General features: G+C 35.9%; 1 protein-coding gene across 1 annotated transcript in view; it reads left to right on the forward strand.

Annotated features, from left to right (window-relative positions):
• Positions 1-13,148: 13,148 nt before the first annotated feature.
• Positions 13,149-19,206, forward strand: part of LOC306667640 (cadherin-related family member 4-like) — a gene marked incomplete at both ends in the record, with an annotated part of 136,546 nt that continues 130,488 nt past the window's right edge. Inside the window, 2 exons of the mRNA XM_079150381.1 lie at positions 13,149-13,173; positions 17,572-17,739. Coding sequence (XP_079006507.1) covers positions 13,149-13,173; positions 17,572-17,739 — 193 coding nt within the window. The remainder of the gene's footprint in view (positions 13,174-17,571; positions 17,740-19,206) is intronic.

Genomic DNA, 19,206 nt, shown 5'->3' on the forward strand with positions numbered 1-19,206 from the left:
TGAAACGTTTTTACCTCATCTTGAAATCTGAAGCTCAATTTTGCCGAATATTCTTGTTTGGCATCCATTTTCTTTCAGAGCTTTGAATATATTATTCCAAGACCTCCTAGCTTTGAGTGTCTGGGTTGAAAATCAGCTGAGATCCAGATTGGTTTACCTTTAAATGTGACCATTTTTTTCTCTAGCTACCTTTAAAATTCTACCCTTATTCTGTATGTTGGACCTTTTCATAATAATGTGCCTCCATGTGGGTCTGTTGTAACTTTGTATATTTGAGGTCCTGTATGCCTTCATGTATTTCATTTTCCATTTCATTCTTTTTTTATTGTATACAAATGGGATACATGTTTTTCTCTGTTTGTACATGGAGTAAAGGCATACCATTTGTGTAATCATAAATTTATATAGGTTAATGTTGTTTGATTCATTCTGTTATTTTTTCCTCCCCCCCACCCCTCCCACCTCTCTTTTCCCTCTATACAGTCCTTGCTAACTCCATTCTTGACCCCCTCCCTAACCTCATTTTTGCGCCCCTCCCTAACCCTAACCCTAACACTAACCCCTCCCACCCCCCATTATGTGTCATCATCCGCTTATTAGTGATATAATTCCTCCTTTGGTTTTTTGAGATTGGCTTATCTCACTTAGCATGATATTCCCCAATTTCATCCATTTGCCTGCAAATGCCATAATTTTGTTATTCTTTATAGCTGAGTAATATTCCATTATATATATACCACAGTTTCTTTATCCATTCATCAAGTGAAGGACATCTAGGTTGGTTCCAAAATCTGGCTATTGTGAATTGAACAGCTATGAACATTGATGTGGCTGTATCTCTGTAGTATGTTGATTTTAAGTCCTTTGGGTATAGGCCAAGGAGTGGGACAGCTGGGTCAAATGGTGGTTCCATTCCAAGCTTTCTGAGGAATCTCCATACTGCTTTCCAGAGTGGCTGCACTAATTTGCAGCCTCACCAGCAATGTATGAGTGTACCGTTTTTCCCCACATCCTCTCCAATACCTATTGTTGCTTGTATTCCATTCTAACTGGGGTGAATGGAACCTTAGGGTAGTTTTGATTTGCCTTTCTCTTATTACTAGAGATGTTGAACATTTTTTCGTATGTTTGTTGATTGCTTGTAGATCTTCTTCTGTGAAGCATCTGTTCATTTCCTTAGCCCATTTGTTGATTGGATTATTTGTATTCTTGGTGTAGAGTTTTTTGAGTTATTTATATATTCTGGAAATTAGCGCTGTATTTGAAGTATGATTGGCAAAGATTTTCTCCCACTCTGTAGGCTCTCTCTTCACATTGGCTGATAGTTTTCTTTGCTGACAGAAAGCTATTTAGTTTGAATCTATCCCAGTTATTGATTCTTGCTTTTATTTCTTGTGCTATGGGAGTCCTGTTAAGGAAGTCTGATCCTAAGCCAACAAGGTGAAGATTTGGATCTACTTTTTTTTTTCTATAAGATATAGGGTCTCTGGTCTGATTTCAAGGTCCTTGATCCATTGTGAGCTGAATTTTGTGCAGGGTGAGAGGTAGGGGTTTAGTTTCATTCTGTTGCATATGGATTTCCAGTTTTCCCAGCACCATTTGTTGAAGAGGCTATCTTTTCTCCATTGTATATTTTTGGCCCCTTTGTCTAGTATAAGAAAATTGTATTTATTTGGGTTTGTGTCCATGTCCTCTATTCTGTACCATTGATCTACCTGTCTATTTTCATACTAATACCATGCCGTTTTGTTACTTATAGTTGAAGATCTGGTATTGTGATACCCCCTGCTTTGCTCTTTCTGCTAAGGATTGCTTTGGGTATTCTGGGTTTCTTATTCTTCCAGATGAATTTCATAATTGCTTGCTCTATTTCTGTAAGGTACATCATTGGGATTTTAATTCGAATTGCATTGAATCTGTATAGCACTTTTGGTAGTATGGCCATTTTGACAAAATTAATTCTGCCTACTCAAGAACATGGGAGATCTTTCCATCTTCTAAGATTTTCTTTAATTTCTTCTTTTAGTGTTCTGTACTTCTCATTGTAGAGGTCTTTCACCTCTTTTGTTAGATTGATTCCCAAGTATTTTATTTTTTTTTTTTTTGAGGCTATTGTGAATGGGGTAGTTTTCCTAACTTCTCTTCCTGAAGATTCATCACTTATGTATAAAAATTCATTGGATTTATGAGCATTGATCTTGTAACCTGCTACTTTACTGAATTCACTTATGAGTTCTAAAAATTTTCTGGTGGAATTTCTGGGTTCCTCTAAATATATAATCATGTCATCAGCGAACAGGGATAGTTTGAGTTCTTCTTTTCCTTTTCATATCCCTTTAATTTCTTTGGTTTGTCTAATTGCTCTCACTAGAGTTTCAAGGACGATGTTGAATAGAAGTGCTGAAAGAGGGCATCCCTGCCTTGTTCCAGTTTTTAGGGGAAATGCTTTCAGTTTTTCACCATTTAGAATGATATTGGCCATGGGCTTAGTGTAGATGGCCTTTACAGTGTTAAGAAATGTTCCCACTATCCCTATTTTTTCTAGTGTTTTGAGCATGAATACAGCATCCCTTCATGCTTCATTTCATTCTTACGATTTGGAAAATTTTCTGTTATTTCATTGAAAAGAATTTGCATCACTTTTCTTGCTAAGGATTGCTTTGACTCTCCTGGGTGTTTTATTTTTCAAATGAATTTCATGATTGCTTTTTCTAGTTCTATGAAGAAAGTCATTGTGGAAAGCAGTATGGAGATTCCTTAGAAAACTTGGAAAGGAACCACCATTTGACCCAGCTATCCCCCTTCTCAGTTTATACTCAAAGGACCTAAAAGCAGCATATTACAGTGATGCAGTCACATCAATGTTTATAGCAGCTCAATTCACAATATCTAAATTATGGAACCAAACTAGGTGCCCTTCAACACATGAATGGATAAAAAAATGCAGTGTATCTATATATAATAGAATATTACTCAGCCTTAAAGAAGAATGAAATTATGGCATTTTCTGGTAAATGCATGGATCTGGAGACTATCATGCGAAGTGAAATGAGTCAATCCCCCAAAACCAAAACTGAATGTTTTCTCTGATGTTTGGATGCTTATTCAAAAATGGGTGGGGGTTAGGGAAAAATAGGGTTAATTTAGATTAGGGAGAGGTGATTGAATGGAGGGAATGGGCTGTAGAGATAGGAAGGATAGTAGAATGAATTAGACATTATTACCCTATGTACTTATATAACTATACAATCGATGAGATTCTACATCATGTATAACCAGAAGAATGAGAAATTATAGTCCATTATATATGATGTATCAAAGTGCATTCTACTGTGACGTATAACTAATTAAAACATGCTAAAAAAGTACAATTGAAAAAAAAAGAGTTTGCATTCCTTTTTTTGTTCTTCAGAGTCCCTATCTATCCCTATGAATCTCAGATTTGGCCTTTTAATGTTAGCCCATATTTTGCGAAAATTCTGTTCATGATCTCTTAGCATCTTTTCTCCATGATCAACTTTATTTTCAAGATTATGTACTTTGTCTTCATTGCCTGAAAAATCTATTTTCCAAATGGTCTAGTTTATTGGAAATGCTTTCCACTGAATTTTTAATTTGATTTATTGATTCCTTCATTTTGAGAATTTCCACCTGATTCTTTTTCAGAATTTCTATTTCCTAATTGAAGTGATCATTCACTTCTTGTATCTTCTATTTCATTACTTATCATAATCCTTTATACTGTAGATCAGTTTAACTATATACTTTCTAAATTCCTTCTTTGATATTTCCTCCACTGTGGTGTCAGTAGAGTCTACTATTGACTCTGATTTGTTTGGAATGATTTGTTCCCTTGCTTTTTCATATTGCTTGTGTGTCTATCCATCTATCCAAATGGATATGAAACAACAGAACTTCTATTCTATAAACTTTTAGTGATCCTATAGGTTTCCAGTGGCCCACAGATTAAGAGGAGCCAAATAATTACAACCAACTATGCATACAACATATAGCACTAAATTAAGTACCTAATTCCTGTTTTGATACTTACAAACTTAACTGACACAATAAACAGAAATGGTAGGTTCAGCAATTTATCTCAGTAAAGACAGTAATCATGAATTATATCTGGCATAAAATCAAACAATAGGTGTTATTTATGACTTCTTTGTATTAATTGTTGCAATAATGTTAGTGGCAGGGTCTAGTGTTTTATAAAACAATTAGGAGAAATTAAGAATAGAGTTCATTAAGAGTAAATAAGAAGAGATGGGGAGTAAAAAAGGGTTGGTAGTTTCAAGAGGTGAATAAGGCAGATGCAGAGGTGAGGCATAATGTGTTATTTATGAGGTGGAGGAGAAAATAGAAGTAAAAGCATTAAAGGAAGAGTGAAAGAACAATAGAGTTTGGTTGTTAGCAAAAGAAAAGAGAGGAATAGAAACAAAGGGAAATATAGTTGTGAAACAGACAATACAAAATCAATCCAAAATATACCAATCAAAAACCCTAACAGTCAAAAAACACAGTAAGGAAAAATAACTTCCTTCAAGAAATGCTAGAAATGAGAAAGCAGAAACAAATTTGTATATGTACAAATGTATAACTGTCCATCATGTGTCTCAATCAGTACACATTAAAAAAAAAAAAAGAAAGAAAAACACAGAATAGTCAATGGGAGTATGTTTACTCTGTGCCAAACTGTCTTTCCATTTCTCAGCTTCCCTTCTTAGCTGGATGGTATGGGGAGATATGCGATGTTCTGTGGGCTCCACTTTCAGGATGTAGAGGTTTCTGGGTTCTGTGAGATGAGTCTCTGGAAGTGAAGCTCCCAGGGGTGGGGATTAGGTCTGGTATTGCCCCAGGTGTTCTATTGCTTGAGAAGTTATCAAACGTTAATCAATCAACACACATATAGGACTGTACCCCACTAATCTTCCCAGGGCTCCATTCATGGGAAGGGAAACCAGTACTTTGTTGCTTCTGTTGTCCATAGATACTGCCCTTTCTACCTTCCTGAGATCTGACCCTGAGTGTTAATTAAGCAACTTCACTCCCCCATTGTTTCAGAACAATGAACCTCTGCTGCTGGTCCCAGGTTGGGTTCAAGAGACGAGAGGAGAGCTCTCTCCATCCTATCTGATCTGTATTACCCTGGGGCAAAATGCTTTCCGTACCAGAAATTCTCCTGCTTTGCTAGGCTGAGTTTAGTTCTCCTGGCTAGTATCTGCTGGATTCAGGTATTGGACTAGGCCCTGAACTCACAGATATAAGTTCTTGGTCTGAGTTGGTGATGCTGCAGCATGGACATCCCAAATGTCTCTGGTTTCAGCTCTCTGTGCACAATAGGCTGAGCAGGGTGACTTTTGTGTTCCAGCTTAATGAGCTGGATAACCTCTAGGACAGCCCAGGGCAGGTTGCCCTTCCGATCCTGGGATTCTCTATGCCAAGACTGTCCACAGCACTTTTTAGTCATTTTCAACCTTGTGTACAGATTTCTCCTGCTCCCTACAGGAGCTCAGCTTCAAATTTGTTCCTTTTCCTTGTGTGATGCACCACAATTTTCCAAGGTCTTCTGTCCAATACTGAGTATCAGTGAAGTGCTTTTTCACCCACCTCTCAGAGAAACAATTTTCCAGCAGTTTGAGTCCCATATCTGGTAGCTGTAAGAAAAGCTACTTCCTGCTGATCTGCCATCTTCTCCAATGCCTTCTGGAAAAATTGCTGTTTAAATCAGAAATGCAGGTAAATCTCAATGAGAAAATGAATGAGCAAAAACTTGAACGAGTTGATGGATCAAGACTTGTGACCATCTGAAGTAAGAATGTTCCAAGCAGAGAAAATGTCAGTTCAAAGTATTGGAGGCAGCAATGTCTTGGGCAGAATGTGACCAACAAAGAGTTTTATATTCTAAAATAAGAGCCTGAGAACACACACACTTAAAACTCAAAAGGGTAATTTCTTATAATAGAATTTCATCCATAATATTATGGTAGACACATTCTTGTTCCTTCATTCATTCAAAATCCAAACAATAGTAAGCCTTTATTTTTCCTGTGCATTGGAAACACAAACCTGAGTCAGACAAGAGGGAAAGACTCATAACTTAATCATTAGCTTCCATATCATGAGGAGTGCCATAATAGAGTCCTGTACAGAACTCTTTTGGATGATAATTGGAAGGAGTGATTAACTCTCTGGAGAAAGGCATACGTGGTTTCATTGAGGAAGTAATGTGTGATATGGTTCCTGAGTAAAACTCCACAAGGAAGAAATGATAGCCTATATCTGTAAATGAATGAAAATATTGAAGAAACTAATGAAAAAGTCTGGATCTTACTGGAAGCATAGTACATGAGAAGGAAAAGAAGCAATGAGTGAAATGTGAAATACTGCATTCTGAGTATTTTAACTCTATTTGGTAGGAAGAATGTGTTAGTAGAAGAGTGATGTAATCAGATTTGTAAAATAGAACTATTTGATAGTGGATGTAGAGGATGGATTGCACCATGCAGACAACCTCCTACACTTGCCAGCTGTTCATAAGAGGTCCCTGTAGGTACATGTATAAAGATGCTTTAATTCTTATGGGATAGCTTTATAACATTACATAGGAATCTTGCCACTAGTGTTGATGCAGAACAGAACTCAGCATAGGATAGGTTACTTCCGAAAATATTTAAATCATAATCTCAAGGGTGTACAATATGAGGGTTTACAAAATTCCATTCTAGACCTTGAGTTATTTAACGAGGTATCCTAAGTAACTCTAAAACAATATCAAATATTTGTTGAGTGCTTCTCATATATCCTGTACTGTGTTAGTTCCTTTTATGCATTACCTCATATACTCCTCATAATAGCTCTGAGGTAGTTATTATAAATTTCCACATATTATAAATGAGGAAAACGCTATCTAGGGAGGTTAAATAATAGCTCATAGAAAGAAAAGCATTTCTGATTCAGGTACCTTTGATTGCACATGCAACGCTACACTGCTTCCTTAAAAATGTGGCACACATTGGCATTTGAAGCATTTTGCTATTAAGGCACAGCACACATCTGAAATGTTTTCTCTTCTACAGGTCTGCACCTCACTCTAGTTTATGCACTGAAATATTGTGGTTTTGTGACTGGAAAGATAAAAGTGAGTTTCTTATGTCAAGAACTGGGAAGAGTCTGAGATTTTGCATTCCTCGAAAGATGAGAGGTTGGCTTTCCTCAGGTTCCAGAACACTGTTACAAGACATAAAACTCTTGGGCCAGGTACAAAAAAAATTATTACTCATGAGACTGTGAACCATAATGTTAGCATTCATATTGGTTCCTTAAGTCCCAAATCCCAAAAGGTAGGAAAAAGAGGACCAAATGATGTCTGCACATGCAGTACATTGATTGGAGGAGAGAAACTTTGAGCTTAGGGAACTGGAACTGTGATATGATAGAAGAAATAATAATAAGTAGAAAGGAGTCAAAAGGAAGAACAAGGAAATTTCTTGTTTTTTTTTCTCATTTTTTAAAATTTATCTTTTAATTTTTTTACATACTGCATTTTGATTCATTGTACACAAATAGGGTACACTATTTTGTTTCTATGGTTGTTCATGATGTAGATTGTACCATTCGTGTAATCATACAAGTACATAGGGTAATGATGTGCCTCATTCCACCATTTTTCATACCTCCTCCCTCTCATTTCCTTCTACATAATCTAAAGTTCCCCATTCTTCTCTCACTCTCCACTCCCCCAACCCCATTATGTATCATTCTACACTTATCAGGGAAAACATTCGGGTTTTTTTTTTTTTTGGGGGGGGGGATTGGCTTATTTCACTTAGCATGATATTCTCCAATTCCATCCATTTATTTGCAAATGCCATAATACTGTTCTTCTTTATGGTTGAATAATATTCCATTGTGTATATATAACACAGTTTTTTTTATCCCTTCATCTGTTGAAGGGCACCTAGGTTGGTTCCACAATCTAGCTATTGTCAATTGAGCAGCTATAAACATTGATGTGGCTGTGTTTCTGTCATATGCTGATTTTAAGTCCTTTGGGTATAAACCAAGGAGTGGGATAACTGGGTCAAAAGGTGGGTCCATTCCAAGTTTTCTGAGGATTCTCCACACTGATTTCCAGAGTGGCTGCACCAATTTGCAATTCCACCAGCAATGTAAAAGTGTGCCTTTTTCCCCACATCCACACCAACTTCTATTATTGTTTGTGTTCTTGTTAATAGCCATTCTAATTGGAGTAAGATGAAATCTTAGAGTTGCTTTAATCTGCATTTCTCTAATTACTAGAGATGTTGAACACTTTTTCATATATTTATTAATTGCCTGAATGTCTTCTTCTGTAAAGTGTCTGTTCAATTCCTTGGCCCATTTATTGATTGGGTTCTCTGTATTTTTGTTGTAAAGTTTTTAAAGTTCTTTATGAAATTTGGAGATTAGTGCTCGATCTGAAGTGTGTGTGGAAAATATTTTCTCCCACTCTGTAGGCTCTCTCTTCACATTCTTGATTGTATCTTTTGCTGAGAAAAAAACCTTTTAGTTTGAGTCCATCCCATTTATTCATCCTTGCTTTGATTTCTTGTGCTTTGGGCGTCTCCTTGAGGAAGTTTTATCCTAAGCCAACATAATGAAGATTCGGGCCTACTTTGTCTTCTATTAGATGCAGGGTTTCTGGTCTAATTCCTATGTCTTTGATCCATTTTGAGTTGAGTTTTGTGCAGGGTGAGAGGTAGAGGTTTAATTTCATTTTACTGCATATGGATTTCCAGTTTTGCCAGCACCATTTGTTGAACAGGTTATCTTTTCTCCATCATATGCTTTTGGTTCCTTTGTCTAGGATGAGGTGACTGTATTTATGTGGTTTTTGTCTCTGTGTCTTCTATTCGGCACCATTAGTTTGCCTGTCTATTTTGGTGCCAATACCATGCTGTTTTTGTTACTATTGCTCTGTAGTATAGTTTAATGCCTGGTATTGTGATACCTCCTGTTTCACTTTTCTACTCAGGATTGTTTTGGCTATTTGAGGTCTCTTGTTCTTCCAGATGAAGTTCACGATTGCTTTCTCTATTTCTATGATGAATGTCATTTGGGTTTTAATTGGAATTGCATTGAATCTGTATAGTGCCTTTGGTAGAATGACCATTCTGACAATATTAATTCTGCCTATCTAAGAATGTGGGAGATCTTTCCAACTTCAAGGGTTTTCTTCAATTTCTTTCTTTAAGTTCTGTAATTTTCATTGTAGAGGTCTTTCACTTCTTTTGTTAGATTAATTCCCAAGTATTTTATTTTATTTTATTTTTTTGAGGCTATTGTGAATGGAGTGATTTTCCTAATTTCTCTTTCAGAGATTCATCACTTATAAATAGAAATGCATTAGATTTATGCATATTGATTTTATATCCTGCTAATTTGATGAATTCATTTAAATTCAAGAAATTTTCTAGTGGAGTTTTTTGGATCTTCTAAATATAGGATCATGTCATCAGCAAATAGTGACAGCTTTAGTTCTTCTTTTCCTATTTGTATCTTTTAATTTCTTTGCTTTGTCTAATTTCTTTGCTCTGGCAAGTGTTTCAAGGATGATGTTGAATACAAGTGGTGAAAGAGGGCATCCTGTCTTGTTACAGTTTTTAGGGGGAATGCTTTCAGTTTTTTCTCCAGGAAGAATAATGTTGGCCGTGGGCTTAGCATAGATAGCCTTCACAATGTTGAGGTATGTTCCTACTGTTCCTAATTTTTCTAGTGTTTTAAGCATGAAGCATTCTGTGTTCTATCAAATGCTTTCTGAGCATCCATTGACATAATCATGTCAATTCTTAACTTTAAGCCTATTGATGTGATGAATTACATTTATTGATTTCCAGATGTTGAACCAATCTTGCATTCCTGGGATAAATCCCACTTGATCATGGTGCACCATCTTTTTAATATATTTTTGTATGCTACTTGCAGTATTTTATTAAGGATTTTTGCATCTATGTTCATCAGGGATATTGGTCTAAAGTTTTCTTTTCTTGATGTGTCTTTGTCTGGTTTTGGTATCAGAGTGATACTAGCCTCATAGAATGAATTTGGAAGGGTTCCCTCCTTTTCTGTTTCCTGGAATACTTTCAGGAGTATTGGTATCAGTTCTTCTTTAAAGGTCTTGTAGAATTCAGCTGAGAATCCATCTGGTCCTGGGCTTTTCTTGGTTGGTAGGCTTTTGATGGCTTCTATTTTGGTGCTTGATATTGATCTGTTTAAATTGTGTATGTCCTCCTGATTCAGTTTGGGAGGATCATGTGTCTCTAAAAATTTGTCAATGTCTTCAATATTTTCTATTTTGTTGGAGTATAGATTTTCAAAATAGCTTTTAATTATGTTATGTATTTCAAGGTGTCTGTCATGATCTTTCCTTTTTCATCATGAATTCTAGTAATTTGAGTTTTCTCTCTCTTTTCTCTCCATTAGTATGACTAGGGGTTTATCAATTTTGTTTACTTTTTCAAAGAACAAACTTTTTGTTTTGTCAATTTTTTGAATTGTTTCTCTTGTTTCAATTTCATCGATTTCAGCTCTGATTTTAATTATTTCCTGTCTTCTAATATTTTTGGTGTTGATCTGTTCTTTTTCTAGGGCTTCGAGATGTAATGTTAGGTCATTTAGTTGTTGACTTTTTATTTTTTTAATGCATGAGCTCAATGCAATGAACTTTCCTTTTAGTACTGCTTTCAGAGTGTCCCAGAGATTTTGATATGTTGTGTCATTGTTCTCATTTACCTCTAAGAATTTTTTTTATTTCTTCCCTGATGTCTTCTGTTATCATTGCATCATTCAGTAGCATATTATTTAGTCTCCGGGTGTATGAGTAATTTTTGTTTGCTATTTTATCATTCATTTCTAATTGCATTCCATTACATTATGGTCTGATAGCATACAGAATAGGATCTCTATTTTTTTGTATTTACTAATGGTTTCTTTGTGGCATAGCATATGGTCTATTTTGAAGAAGGATCCATAAGCTGCTGAGAAGAAAGTATATTCACTGGATGACAGATGAAATACTCTGTAAATATCCATTAAATCTATATCATTGATTGTATTATTTAGTTCTATAGTTTCTTTGTTCAGTTTTTTTTTTTTTTTTTTTTTGGAGAATCTATCCAGTGGTAAGAGCAGTGTTTTAAAATCCCCCACTATTAATATGTTTTGGTTTGATTCTTAAAATTGAGAAGGGTTTGTTTGATATACATAGATGCTCCATTGTTTGGGGGCATAAATATTTAAAATTGTTATATCTTGCTGTTTTATGCTTCCCTTAAGCAGTATGCAATGTTCTTCTTTATCCCTTCTGACGAACTTAGGTTTGAAGTCCACTTCATCTGATATGAGGATGGAGATCCCTGCCTTTTTATTGGGTCCATGTGCATGGTATGTTTTCCCCTACCCTTTCATCTTTAGTCTGTGTATGTCTTTTTCTGTGAGATGACTCTCTTGAAGGCAGCATATTGTTGGGTCTTTCTTTTTAATCCAATCTGCCAGTCTATGTCTTTTGATTATTGAGTTTAGGCCATTGACATTCAGGGTTATTATTGTGATTGATTTGTATTCCTTGTCATTTTGGCTTCTTTTTTTGTTTTTAACTTGACTTGGTTTCTCCTTTGATTGGCTTTTCTTTAGGTAGTTTGTCCCTATGCTGACTTGTATTGTTGCTTTTCACTTTTTCCTCATGAAATATTTTGCTGAGAATGTTCTATGGGGCAGGCTTTCTATTTGTAAATTCTTTTAACTTTTGTTTGTCATGGAAAGATTTTATTTCATTGTCAAATATGAAGGTTAGTTTTGCTGGGTATAGGATACTTGATTGGCTTTCGTGTTCTTTCAGAGCTTGAAATATATTGTTCCAGGCCCTTCTTGCTTTTAGAATATGGGCTGAGAAATCTGCTAATATCCGTATTGGCTTCCCCTTATATGTAATCTGATGCTTTTCTCTTGCAGTCTTTAAAATCCTATCTTTATTTTGTATGTGAGGTATTTTAATTATAATGTGTCTTGGTGTGGATCTGTTGTGATTTTGTGCACCTAGTGTTCTCTAAGTCTCTTGTATTTGATTTTCCATTTCATTTTTCAGGTTTGGGAAATTTTCTGATATTATTTTGTTGAACAGGTTGTTCATGCCTTTGGTTTGTAACTCTGTGCCTTCCTCAATCCCAATAATTCTTAAATTCAGTCTTTTCATGATGTCCCATAATTCTTGGAAGTTCCGTTCATAACTTGTTAACATCTTCTCAGCTTGTTCAACTTTATATTCAAGATTAAATATTTTTTCTTCATTGTCTGAGATTCTGTCTTCCACAAGATCTATTCTGTTGGTGATGCTTTCTATTGAGTTTTTAATTTGGTTTATCATTTCTTTCATTTCAAGTATTTCTGTTTGGGTTTTTTTTTTTCAGAATCTCTGTCTCTTTATTGAAGTATTCTTTTGCTTCCTGCATTTGCTCTTTTAACTGTTTACTGGAATGGACATGCATTGCCTGCATTTGCTCTCTTATCTTGTCTTTTGCTTCACAGTTCATTTTAATTATGTAGATTCTAAACTCTTTTTTTCTTTTTTGTCATTTCTACTGCCATGCTGTCACTGGATTCTATCACAATAGCATATCAGTTTGTTAGGGACACTTTCTTCCTCTGTTTTTTTCACCTTGTTTCTATATATTCCCCTCTAGCAGTGAAGATCAGAGATACTGAAGTTCATCCCCTGTGGGCTTATTATGACCCTGCTGTTTTCCACTACCTCTCCTTTGAAGGGGAGATCAATACCAGTAGCACCCAATACAGAGAAAATGTAGCCCTGAACCAGATAGCGCCTATAAAGACTTTCACATTATTGTAATGAACAGGATGAGTTCGATCACTATTTACAGTATTTCTAGTTGTAAACAAAAGGGCGGGGAAGGGTGTAAAATATAAGTGAGTAAATAACAGTACCTGTCAAAGGGACTCCAGTCTCCTGTAGGTGTTTCAGGAAGGGAGCCGCCCTTCCAATGATGATGGCCACTCCCTCAGGAATAATTCAAAATGTCTGCACCAGCCTCAAAAGAAGCTGGGGATCCCTAGCGAGGGTGCGCTGAGTCAGCATGAAGGCAGGCGCAATGTCCCTCAGCAGTAGGGGGACAGGTGGGCAGGCTCAGCACCGGCATCTGACTTTGGTGTGGGGTGGTGGGCAGGCCAGGAAATTTCAATTTAATTTAAGGTTCTGTATATTTTTCCAGGTCTGTCACTCCCCAAGTCAGTCTCTCTCCCCAGGTCTATCATTCCCAAATTTCTAAGATCTATAAATCTTCGAGTTATCATAAATTCACTCAGTCATACAAATCACTTTGTGTACTATTAATTAGATCATGCAATAAAATAAGTGAAGACAGATGCAACATTTTAAGAAACCTGTAATTTAGGGAATTTTCCAATATTATCTATTAATCAGATAATGGAAAGCACATCAGTCTAAAGATCTTGAGAGGTAGCAGATGGGCACAAACTATCCTGTGATCACCAGACTGATGTCATCCTCACTTACCCTTTCCATGCCCACCCCTCACAAAGTTTCCTTTAAAAGAAGGACCTAAGAACCCCCAAAGTTGTCTCTTTTGTGAGATAGCCAATATTCTTTCATGAACATGTATCTATTTTCTTAAATAAATCTCTGTGTCTCTGACTGGCACCCACTGAAATTCTTTTCTGTCATGTACACCAAGGACCCCACTTGTCCTGAGTTGAGTTCCTTTCCTCACTTCCAGGAACTCCTCAGACTATCTTTCTGGTGACAGCATCTTTAAAAGGGACACTGGCTGATCTAGGAAGAAGACTTTATCATACTAGACAGCAAATGAACCAGCCTCTTGTTCTAGTGGGAGACACTTTCTATTTTTTAAGACTGGCGGTTATACAAATATCCTTGAAAACATGTCCAAACCAAGATGGTTAGGTTCTAAGTTTGCAAGACCTGCAGAAATGGGGGAAACCAGGGATAACTGTCTCCCAGTATTGCACACAATGTGAACACAAACTGGAGAACATGTTAGAATCCCTAATCACCCTCATTTCTATCTAACACTTCTGAAATCCCACAAAAGCCTTGAAATGCAAACATTTCCTAGAACTTGACCTGCATAAGTAAGCCAAGTTCTATTTCAGTGCCAGTGTCAGACAGAAGTTTGTGGATTTTAATACATGATTAATGGGATTTATTTTTACTTAAATTATAGAAACTATTACTCTTAGATACATTTTGATGCCACAACTGAAGGATGGTATGCTTCAAAGTATTTTTTAGCACTGTGATTGGCTGAATCATATATACCTTTACCTAATCTTCACAGTAGGGAGGTACTGGACAAAATTATTTAACTTTTAAAGAAATACTACTGCCAGATATAATTCCTGGTCATCCTGATTTTCTTAGGGTCCTGAATGAAAATGTGAAAATATATATTTTTTTTCCCTCATCAAGTATAGCTTTCATTAATCCAGTGAATACTTCAAGGATTTTTTTCAACTTAAATGGTTGCTAACTTTAAATGGATTTTCAGTCTATTGACATTAACGCTGGAAATTTTACAATTTTTACAGGTGATCTTTGGATTAAATATTACATAAAGCATACTTTTGAAATCATGAAAGCATCTAAGTACTATGATGCAGTACTATGTAGGCAGTATGGCAGCAACGTTAACTTCTCCATGCAAATAATTTTTCAGTATTCCAGTTGAACATAATTGGCATAAAAAGAAAGAAAATCTGCTGATAGGAATGCTGGCACTGTTGCCAGATATGTCTCCAAAGGGCTCAGTGAAAGTAACATCAATATAAGTGAAAAAAGTGGTTATGACAAAAAGAATTAGCCAGGTGCAGGGGTGCATGCCTGTAATCCCAGTGGCTTGAGAGGCTGAAGCAGGAGGGTCACAAATTTAAAGCCAGCCTCAGTCATGTCAAGGCACTAAGCAACTCAGTGAAACTCTGTTCTAAATAAAACACAAAATAGGATTGGGACTGTGGCTCAGTGGTCAGGTGCCCCTGAGTTCAATCCCAGGTACCCAGAAGAAAAAAAAAAAAAAAAAAAAAAAAAAAAAAAAAGAGAGATATCCCAGAAGATGTGATAGATTCAAAACTCTTCAAGGAAACTAAAGATATTTCACAACACTGACTGCAAAGGATAAAATGTGGGAAATTGATCCAAACTGGAAAGAAACAAAATATTTTACCAAGACACAGAAAAGATTTGTGATATAAGTCCACAAGAAGAAGAAAGTTAGCACTGTTGAAATTATTTTCAAAATATTTTTCACAAACATTTTAATTCTCATTTAAATTACAATGTATCAAGTATGTATGTTTTACTATTTTAAAAAATATTGTTGTCCATCTATACCTACACTAAGAGAGTTTTTAATGTTTTGACAAACTTTCTAAAAGTACTGCAATTCAGAAGGCAAAGCAAGTTGGCAGCTATTACCCTCTGGTGATCATCTCCCCACAGACACACCAATGTAAAAAACTCTTAGGACCAAACCACCTTCACAACAGCTAAGGAAATCAGGTCAGAGACCATAGTGTCTACTTTTAGAATAACAAAATCAGAAGGTGCATTGAAGAAGGCAGGAGGAAAAGAGTCATCTGTGGAGAGAGACATCTGCTGCTAAGAAGGGAAGAGAGAATTAAGTCAGGTTTTAGACTTGAAACCCAGGTCCAGGTCTCCCATGGTTAAAAGTGGTGCTCGGAAAACCCAAGGACCCCATACTGGATGACAGGACCACTGGAACCCATTAACACTGGCTGCTTCTCCCACCATGAGTGGTAAAGTGGGAAGAAAGACTGCATTTGCTGGGGAGCAGGAACCTCTCATAGGGTTTCATCTTGGAGTCCAGTGTTTGGCCCACACTGCTGTTGGCAAAATAATTTAACATTTTTTACATCATTTCTTTCTTCCTTTCTTGTGGTTCTGGGGATCAAACTCAGGGCCTCATGATAGGCAAGTGTTCTACCATTGCACTCTGTGCCCAGCCCCTCTTGGCTCTTTAAGGTTCACATAAGTTCCATCCAAAAGAGTAATGCTTAAAAACAAAAAAACAACAACAACAAAAAAACTATTGTACTTATAGAACACCTTCTACTAGGTCAATAAGGATTAAAGAGCAAATCACCTGGACTTCTTGCCAAAAATTCTCCATAGTATACACCACATCAACTCTCAAGACACATTAAATTGTTTTATATAGTGATCCTGGCTTTGCTGATAATCTCACAAGATTTATATGGGAAGCAGACACATAAGCTGTAATATGACCTATGTGTATACTCACTAAATTAAATAAAATGAAATGATTGGCTTCAATGTTGAGTAACAACCTATTGACCTGCTGACTTAATTTGTGTAAAGACTGAATTTGTATATAAATAGTCACACATTTGTTGGTGGTATTGCTGTGCATTAGAGAGCTGGTCTAAATATGAATATCTTCAAGATTTTATTGATATGTACAGGTTGGTTTAAGTTTGATTTTTTTTTTTTTTGCTTTTAAGAAATGCAAGTTTAAGTGCTAGTTAAGAAATTTGCTAAAATACATTTAATTCATTGAATATTCTTTTGTTCTTATAGTGTGTGTGTGTGTGAAAGAGAGAGAGAGAGAGAATGAGAGAGAAAGAGAAAGAAATATTAAAGAACAAAGACTCAAAATAATCTTGGATTATTTCAAGTAGGAACCTACATTTGTGTTTTTTTCTTTAGGGTTCCCTTTTTGTAGCTTAATTTGCTACATAAAATCTTCTATTGTATAACAAAAAGTCATATAAAATGTGTATAAATTTATGACTATGTATTTTTAATGTTAAGTTATTGTGAGATATTTTATATATAAATATGAATATGTACTGATATGCACACACACACACACACACACACACGTATTTTTCCTTTTACTCATACCACATCATCTGGGAGGAAGTTTCATGATGTGTTTATTTCTGGTTTTCACTCTAGGGGTGCAGTATAGTACAATTTATAAGTTACAACTAAACCAAAAACAGTCTCTCTTCGATCTAAAAACAAAAAATGAAAATAAGCCAATTAAAACAAAGGTATTGAGTTTTCTCAAATAGCATATAATATTGAAAAAATTGCAAGTTTTATATTAAAAACGTAAGAAGTGAACATGAAAAATTGACTGATTTACAAATTGAGTAAGTCAGTGAAACTACCTTTTGACTAAAGAAATCATTCTGCATGTTATGTTAAGTATGCACGTTGAATGGAAAGATAAACTAAAGATAGTAAATCTGGGATTGCAACTTGTTCTTTCAAATTCATTGTGAACAGCCCAACAAAGAAACACAATACTAAAATGTAAGTTAAGAAACAACAAACATTGACTCAGTTTTAGATGAAACTTTTTTCCCCAATTAAATTTCAGCTACGGATGTAATTTATGGGGACAAATATATAGAACAATTGTTGGTAAAATCGTTCATTTATGTATTTTTCTTGGTATTACTTAAGAAATATTTCTGTTATCTTTTTAGCATTTTCCTACATTGGAGCAGAAATTCAGATATTAATTAACCCAGTGAATTTGCCTGAAAACATGGCCCCTGGAACACAACTCAGTCGGGCTTATGATAAAGACGTGGCTGGAAAAGCAGATGCCTATCGCTTTCTGAATAAAACAAAGGATTTTGTCATTGATGCAAGTAAATAAATTTTTTAGCATTTGTATATTTTTATTTACTTTATACTTATTAATTATGATTTAGACTTAAAAGAAAATTAGTTATACCCATGTGGTATAATGAGTTTTTTGGTATACTTTCCTTTAGTTAGTATCACTAAAGGGTCTTCTGATTCTTGCCTTGACCCTAATTCATGACATTGTGCATTGTTTCCTGAAAGAAGTAAAAGTTTTGTTCATTGTTAACCTGAGTCACCTTATTCTCTTCAGAGAAAAAAAATAGACTTCAAATAATAGAAAAGATGATCCAGTATATATAGCTTTATACTAATTTCTAGAAAAATAATTTACAATACATTTTGGCCAACTGAATCGCAATTTTCCCCAAAGTTTGAATGAAGTAGCCAAGGGAGAACCTCATACCTGGCCAGGGAGCTGGCAACATAGGCTGTCAGTGGTGGGTGAAAAAATAGATGCATTTCTCTTACTTATAATTAAACAGATGTTAACTCTGGAGTGAGATGTATGCCAGCACAACGGTTTTATTTATATTTCATATAGCTGTTATAATATGTGTGCATTTATTTGTGTATTATGCTCAGGAAATGTCAAAATATTGCCTGATAGGATTTTTATAAATTTAAGAAAACATTTTTGGAATAGTACTATGTCTCACGGGCTACCCAGTGTGACCTCCCTAAAATGCTTTACCAGTGGCTGAGAACTGCTCTACACTCTGAGAACAATGCCCACTCATTTTCTGCAGAGATCAATTCTAACCTCTGCTGACTTGGCTATTTCCCGTCCTCTCACTCTAAGCTTCACATTCAGAATAAATTCTGAACATGCTGCTGTGAGTAGTCATGACACTGAAAACTTTCCTCTGGTAGCGGGGTTTCTGATTTCTGGTGGTCAGACTGCAGTTGAGACTCACCTCCCTGGACACTGAGGGCTGGCCCTGTGGACCCAGGGCTTTGTTTTTTCCCCCTTTTCTTTTGACCTCTGCTCGAAGTGATAAACCTTGGCCTGGTTCCCAGATGAATCACCCTCCTTTTCTCACACCACTTCTTCAATACTGTGGAAATGTCTGAATCTAATTCTGTGGAACTCTGTGCCTCACTCTCTGTCATCTCCTGGGTAATTGCCTAAAATGAAAACTCAAAAATATGTTACCATACTACTTTCCCTTAAATTGGCCCCATTTCTTCTTGCCCTCTGAAATACCATTTATAAGTTGGTAAATTCAATTTTTAAAATTCCTTACTTTCTCACTGTATTTCATGACACTTCTCTACCTCTTGGCTTTAACCAGAATTGATCATCCCAAGGGACAGCTGCAGCAGGCCTCAAACTGATATTCTTCCTTCTCCCACACATCTTGCATCTCTGAGTCAGGAAGTGGGGAGTCAGCATGCTTATTACCCTGAAAAGCTGATTCCTGACCACTGCTCAGATTATTTTTTTGGAAGCTTCCCTGCTCATTTGGAGC

Source organism: Sciurus vulgaris (assembly GCF_902686455.1).
Source record: "Sciurus vulgaris genome assembly, chromosome: 8".
NCBI lineage: Eukaryota > Metazoa > Chordata > Mammalia > Rodentia > Sciuridae > Sciurus > Sciurus vulgaris.